At 35.4% G+C, this 8,027-nt stretch overlaps 1 protein-coding gene across 2 annotated transcripts in view; it reads left to right on the top strand.

Annotated features, from left to right (window-relative positions):
- SEMA3E (semaphorin 3E) overlaps window positions 1-7,802 on the top strand; it is a 253,192-nt gene extending 245,390 nt beyond the window's left edge. For both annotated transcript variants that reach the window (XM_075599557.1, XM_075599558.1), the window contains exons 16-17: window positions 1,885-2,024; window positions 5,635-7,802. In XM_075599557.1, coding sequence (XP_075455672.1) covers window positions 1,885-2,024; window positions 5,635-6,087 — 593 coding nt within the window. In that variant the 3' untranslated portion in view covers window positions 6,088-7,802. The remainder of the gene's footprint in view (window positions 1-1,884; window positions 2,025-5,634) is intronic.
- The last annotated feature ends 225 nt before the right edge of the window (window positions 7,803-8,027 follow it).

The following is an 8,027-nucleotide window of genomic DNA, read 5'->3' on the forward strand; positions in this document are numbered from 1 at the left end:
GTTTGTGCACATTTAACGCTGGGCATTATTTTTTCAGTATATGACTTAAATAGGCTAAAGAAGTAGCTTAGTGGTAAAACTCTACCTTTGAAATGAGAGAACCTATTTTGAATTCTAGTGTCAGGTCTTCTTGTGGCTTTGTGCAAATCCCTTTATCTCCCTGTGCACCTAAAGCAGCAAAAAGTAGATTAGGAGCTCCTCAGGCCAGAGGCTCACTGTGCTACAACATTCTATATACAGTCACAGCTCTATATAAGAGATTAACACATGTACAGAAAACATGCACTTTGAATCTAGTTTCATTAATTAAATGTGGGTAAAATAATGTCTAAAAAAATATTTTAACAATAATACATTACATCTGTTGATAAAAGCCATATTAATATATCAATATAGCCATTTTATCAAAATCCATTAAATCCATCAAACTTCTGGAAGGTCATCAACAATATATTTCAGCCATCTAGCCACCAACAACCATCAAATAGAAAAAAGGATGATAATACCCTGACACTGACATTGCAAATACATTCAGTTAATACTTTGTGGGGTGTGCTTCTTCCCTACTATCAAGGTGCAACCCTACCTACAAACAAGAAGCTCAAAGTGAGCACCCCTTTAGCTCCACCCCCTCCTGGCAGTACATACAATTTTCAATTTGTCCCACTACCTAAAATTAAAACTAAACAGCCAATGTGGGACTGACCTACTGCAACCAAAGTTCTTACAACTCAGTGTCCCAGTCATTACCATACCGCTTGCCTCCCTAATCAACTCTATTTTGTCTTCAGGCCATACCCCGCAGACTTGGAAAACTGCTAGAGTTGTCCCAGTCTTCAAAAGTGGGGACAAAAACATACAGACCAATCTCTCTTCTACCAATACTATCCAAAGTCATGGAAAAATGTGTTCACTCAATTAATACAGTAGTCTAAACTGCCGTTTAAAAAAAAATCCCCTTTGATATGTGCATCAATACAATCCTCACAATGATACAGTAAGTAATTAGCCAAGTTGCTGATCGATCCGTTCTCCTGTAATCGATCAGCGAAGGTTCGGCTCGGGGTTTCACTAAATGGCTGCAGAGGCGTATTGGCTCAGTCTTGCTACATTAGAATACATTAAAAATGTAATTCAGAGTTATTTTTTAAAAAAATGCTACCAGTATTTTCTCATAGTACAGAACTGATTTAAAAAAAACACACATACACACACACGAATATAGGATATTGCTTGGTCTGCAGCTTTAAGTGATTACTATACCAAGACAAACTTTCTTCGCTAACTCTAGTTCGGCTTTCGCCCTAACCATTCCACAGTAACTACACCCTTAAAAGTTTGCAATGCGATCCAGTGTGGAATGGAACTGGGAAAACTTACTAGTGCAATATTCCTAGACTTTGCAAAGGCTTTTGATACTGTTGACCATGTTAACTTGTTAACAAGCTTCAGTGCTCCGGAATATGGAACATACTTTAAACTGGTTTCACTCCTACCTATCGGGTAGATCCCAATATGTCTATCTTGGGATCAAAATTCTAAGCCCTTGGATGTGAACAGTAGGGTCACACAGGGCTCTGTTCACGAGATCTTAATCTTTTTAGTCTTCATAAATGATTTACCTACAGCTTATAAGGCATTTTCAATGCACATGTATGTTCTGTAGTACCCATTTAATTCAATAGGTGTTTCTGTGCACTTGTTCACCTATCAACGCTATTACACTTTAATGAATAACCTCCTTCGTGTACAAACCCAAGTTCGATAGTAATTGAGTTAGTCACTCAAAATAGATCTCATACCTCATAAGGAATAATACAAAATGACAGTATTTAAAAAGCAATGTGATTGTTTATTGTTTGCTATAATGTCTTCCGTTACTAGGTGAAACACTGGAAAAGACTGAAGAACAAACAGTTTATGGTGTAGAACACAACAGCACCCTCTTGGAATGCATGCCACGTTCTTTACAATCTAAAGTCATCTGGTTTGTACAGAGAACACACGAGACAAGAAAAGAAGAGGTAAAGTCATGTTTAACCCAAGGATGTATCATTTGTTTAAAACCAGAGACAGAACATGAAACACAGACAGAGCTCAGTGCTACATCCAAAGACACTAATACACGGTATAGTGCCTATATATATATATATATATATATATATTTATATATATATATATATCTTTTGAATAATATTGTCTTTTAGTTTAACTCTTTGGCCAAAATGTTGTAAACCCTTGAGCCCCTCCAAGGCAGACCACGTCTCAAGGGTCCTAACACTAAAATAGATTCTTAATAACCTGTACATTACCAGGAAGAATGATTTATAATAAATCTGTCAAAATGAGTTGCATAGTTCTAAGTCTGATTGAAGCTCTTATTAACCTGTATAATACCAGGAAAAGCACTCTGTATTAGATTTGTCGCAATCAAACTGGACAAGTTCCCATGGGTGTGGAAGGTGCAAAGGAGTGAGCTTTAACCATTTAAAAGTGGGAGGGGGTGAGCTTCAAACTAGGGAAGGAGGAGCCACCCTCCAAATCAGCTAGGACCAGCTGAACAGAAATTGCAAAACATACAGGACCCCTATAATCTCATATTGAACCCCCAAAATAACCACAACATATATATATATATATATATATATATATATATATATATATATATATATATATATATATGCGTATAAGTGTCATGGGCTTACAAGACTTTGGCCAAAGAGTTAAACTAAAAGACCATTTTATTCAAAAGATATCTATATATATATTTAGGCACTGTACCGTGTATTTGTGTCTTTGGATGTAGCACTGAGCTCTGTCTGTGTTTCATGTTCTGGCTCTTGTTTTAAATATATATTGCCATGCTCAGTAGCACTCCACTTTGACACTTATACGCATATTTATATATATTTATATTTATATATATATATATATATATATGTTGTGGTTATTTTGGGGTTCAATATAAGCTCATAGGTGTCCTGTATGTGATGTATCATTTGTTACCAAATAAAGAATCTGTATATGGTTTATATAATTGAGAAACAACTGCTTAGGCTTTCGAGTAGGATTCCTAGGTTTGGGATGTGTCAAGCATTTGCAGGGAAAGGGAGTTTAAATGAAAATAGCCTCTAATCAGTTGTCACAACACACCGCCTAATGTTCAATAATAGTGATTAAGGACATAAACCGGTTTGTTCACAACATAATCCACACAACATATGTTACCTTCTGGTTGGAAAAAATATTACTCCTTCATACGTTTTGATTAATAATATATATTTAATAATTGATTTAAAGCAGCAAACCCCTCTACAGATAATAGCACAAAAAATAGGGTTTTACTGTTGTGAAGACCTAATGTCATTGTTTTCAGCAATGCAAGCATTCTTTACATTTTGGAGATATTAATTTGTAAAAAATGTGCCTCTTTGGGAAATTCAAAGGGCAACTGCCATTCTCATTGAGACATCAGAGATTGCCATGGCTAACAACGGATGCCTGTGAAATAATAAACATGAAATTGCAGCAAAAGTAATATTTTTCAATAATATGAAAAGCAATAAATGGATAATTCCAGCATCTTCCAGCAGTCAGTGACATATATATATATATATATATATATATATATATATAGTTGCATCCCGGATTTAGATTTGACTGCCGCGGGTGACACATTTTGATCCATTCCATTAATCAATTCTGTGTTAAAATATATTTTTCTTACCACCAAGATTATTTTTCTAAGAGTTTAATATCAAGAATATACAATGCACACACTGGAACACATATATAAATTGTTTTATGGATTCTTCAGATAGTGTTTTTTTTTTTTTTTTAACTCCTCTTTTATTCTGCCCTTCACCCCTTTCTCCCACTCTACAACTTTTGCCCTTTCCTCGCCCCACCCGTGGCTTTCTTTGCCATGTGGCATTATACCCCACACACATTTTATAGATGCCATAAAAACTGGCTTTAAAAAATAAGCCCACTCTCGTGAGCTCCTTATCAGTATTACCTCTTATCTTTGTGACTATTCACCGGATGTTATAAGAGGATCAAACCTACAGTAGTTGCTAGTATTTATGATAAGTGCCATAGTACATTTTAACCCATGTAGTCTCTCTTCTAATACATAATCTGTTTCCACTCTTCCCTTATATTATAAACTCATTACACTGTAGTATTTCCTCTTCAGTTTAAAGTTTCATAAAATAAAATGATGCATTTACACTTTTTCTTTACAGTGATATTAGTAAACCTGTAATAGCTACAGTAATTTAGAAGAAAATGATTTGCAGAATGTGAGCAATTTATAGAATCAACATATTATTTATAAATGTACAATATTTTGTTGCACGTGCACTTTAGAGAACAATCGGCACTCATTTTAGATGAGTGATTTTAGATTTTGTCTAAAGAAAATATTTCTTATTTAACTAATTTAACAGTGATATAAGAGCTATATACTGTAATGAATTTATAGGAAAAGTGTTAAATATTTCTAAATTCTAAATATATGCAAAGAATTTAATGTTTTTAGTTGTCAATGGAGGGTAATCCCCCCTATACTAAACATTCTCCATTCTTTCTCTTCATATTTAAATGTATTCATGTGTTCTGTTTTCTGCACCCTAACCCCACAATTTACAATCCTTTAAATTCTTTCCCCTCTCCACTTGTATTGAATTTTGGCGCAGTGTCTTGAAAACATTCCATATATCCATTAGTGCTTTGTGTTTGGTGTTTGGTAGGTTTGCTTCCAGAGAAATCTCAGTGAGAATTAGAATATATCCAGACGTGTGAAGATATTCAGTTTAGTTTAGTTTTTCAGATAGAAGAAAAAAACTGAGAGCACAGCAAAAAGGTGGGGAACTGGAGGCCAATGAAAAAATAACAAAAAACTTTATTGAAACATAACCTAATTAAAAAAATAAACCTCTAACGCGTTTCTCGCCAGGGGCGCTTTATCAAAGATAAATTGATAAAGCGCCCCTTGGCGAGAAACGCGTTAGAGGTTTCTCTTTTTAATTATGTTATGTTTCAATAAAGTTTTTTGTTATTTTTTCATTGGCCTCCAGTTCCCCACCTTTTTGGCTGTGCTCTCAGTTTTTTTCTTCTATCCTGCTTGCTCACCTGTGGGTGCACGCTGCTGTATACCGGATGTCTTCAACTCACCTGAGAATGAATTTGTGAGTACCCCATTCATTGAACTGTTTGCTGCTACATTGTTCATCACTAGGGGATATGTCCGGCATTTCGGGGGTCTGCTGGTTCCCGTCGGGGGACCTCATGATCGTCGTGGTCAGCCTATCCCTGTTCTATGTGATTGCCTTAGGGGCATTACTCATTACAGCTACAGCTTGTTTGGTGTTTAAAGTTCTGGTCTCCGGTATGGATAGGGTTAATATCGTTGCCTCTGCGTGATGCACGCGTGTCTATTAGGCTAGTAGCGCCGAACATTGAGGTTCAGTCCTGCTACTAGTTTTTCAAAGATGTTACAATGACACAAACCTCTAAAGATTTCCTTTACCAGTTTTACAGACCGTTAAAAGGGAAACCGTATTTAAGACATTAAAGAAATAATAGAAACAAGCCTGTTAATACTGTACTTTGTTTTTGTTGTTGTTTAAGGTGAAGACAGATGACAGAAAGATAAAAACAGACTTTGGCCTCTTGTTCCTAAAACTGCATCGAACTGATGCAGGGGTATATTTTTGTCAAACTGTTGAACGCACCTTTGTCCACATCATTCGAAAAATGACCCTCGAGATTGTGGAGGAAGAGCGTGTGGATGAAATGTTTAACAAAGAGGAGGAAGAAGAAGCCGTTCCAAAAATGCCTTGTCCTGTGCAAAGCAGTGTCCCACATGCCTCTAAAGCTTGGTATAAGGAATTTCTGCAACTCATTGGATATAGTAATTTTCAGAGGGTTGAGGAATATTGTGAAAAGGTGTGGTGCACAGATAAGAGAAGAAAAAAGTTGAAAATGGCACCAAACAAATGGAAGTATGGAAACCCACAGGAACGGAAATCACGAGTGAGATCCGAGCATCATCGCATACCAAGACACACTCGTGGATCCTGATTGGGTTTTCTGCTACTTTCTGTATAGTTTTTTATTTTATTAAAATCATTTTTTTTTTGCATACTAGGATTAAAAGAAGAATGCCCGTACTAAACATGTAGTGTATGGTTTTCTAAATCATAGGCTTATTCTAAGACTATTTACTGTAGAGCAGATTGACTGATCTGGCATCGTGTAAATATTTTATATATATTATTCCTGTTTGATTTTTTTTTTTTATATTTTTGTCCGTTTCTGTAACTTTATTATGGTGCTTTTGTGTTTTTGGGCCATTGTTGATTTATTTTGTTATAGTTTCCTGATATTTTTTTTTAACTAATTATTGAAACGTCAGTCTTAGCTTTTTAACTGGACTAAAATATTAGCTGATTTTAGAGCATGGAAGACCAAATAATTAAGACCCAATCAAGTTAATGGAGTACAACATTATGCATCAAGTCTACTGCAAGATGTTTGTGGGAAGTTATAAAGCCGACTATGGGCTAATGAAGGATACTTGAGCCAGTGCAAGCAGTTATGTGTGGGGCAAGGCGTCCCTTGTGATACAAACAAATACCTGATTATGACATTGTACTATACTGAGAATATCACCAGAAGGTACAAAAGCTGTGGAAAAAGCAGTATGAAAATTACAGTACTGCATTAAAAAAATCCAGCGCACGAGAGTGACTAAATCAGGAGTGGCCAACACCAGTCCTCACGAATCACCAACAGGTCAGATTTTAAGGATATCCCTGCTTCAGCACAAGTGACTCAATTAGTGGCTCAGTCAAAGACTGAGCAACCTGTGCTGAAGCAGGGATAGCATTAGAACCTGGCCAGTTGGTGGTCCTTGAGGTCTGGAGTTGCCCCTCCCCATCTCCAAATTGTGCAGTTATGAGATTTTGATAAATCTCTATATGTTTTTGCTACAAGTTGTACACTGAAAGGAGATTATTCATCAGAGCCTCACTGATGCAAAACTACTGCAGCAACTTTGATACAATAAATCTTGTAATGTTTTTGCAGTAAACTAGTTTTGCAGTAGGAAGACTTAAAAATATTCCTTAATTTACGCAACACAAGAATGTATTGACTTGCACAAGTGCATCCAGGAAAAAGAACCTTTATATAAGCGCGTCATCGTAATAACACATTTTTAACAGCTGTTATACCAAACGCTTCCGTTTTTTAAAGTTTCAGAACCTGTGGTCCTTCGCCAAGTTACTTAAATTGAGTACATGTAATCATAAATTCGTGCTCAATATTACTTGAGTAATTAAATGTCAGTTCATCCTACAGTATTTTACATATAACTCAAGACTGCATTTAGTCCCAAGCCTGGTTGGGAATATCATCTTGCAAAGTTTAATGAAGAAACAGAATATGAATTCTATTTTGCTGAAAGAACATTGCACCAAAGAAGAAATGCAATTACTCAATGTTATTAGTAGTTTAGGGTTTATTTTAATAACTCCATAGTTCAGTTTTTCTGTTCATTTTAGGATATGTACTTTTTTCCAACTCACAATTCTTGGCTATTTCACATTATTTGATTTTAACACTTGTCAAATACATACAAAAGGTCAAGGACAATATAGATTAATAAAGGAAATGTATCTCCAATTGAAAAACAAAAATACCATAACTGGCTATGGCTAATATGTTGTTTAGAAGGGATAACTACATTAGGTGCTTCCTGTGACAAAACAAATAATAAAGCTCTTCTATCAATATTTCTTGTTACGGTTTGTTATGGAGTGTGGCTTTCTGACTTGTTTAAAGGGAAGACATTATATTCGAAAAATATCGAACAAATTTAATTGGGGAAACCATTTTAATAGCAATGCATTTTCAAAAAAATGACAGCTTTCGGGCTGTCTAAAAATTAAATTCTTATTTAAATTCGACCTTTGCATTTTCTATCAATTTCCATCCGATTATAGTTTTTGGTTCTGTTC

The sequence above is a fragment of the Ascaphus truei genome, chromosome 5, assembly GCF_040206685.1.
Source record: "Ascaphus truei isolate aAscTru1 chromosome 5, aAscTru1.hap1, whole genome shotgun sequence".
In the NCBI taxonomy this organism is placed as follows: Eukaryota; Metazoa; Chordata; class Amphibia; order Anura; family Ascaphidae; genus Ascaphus; species Ascaphus truei.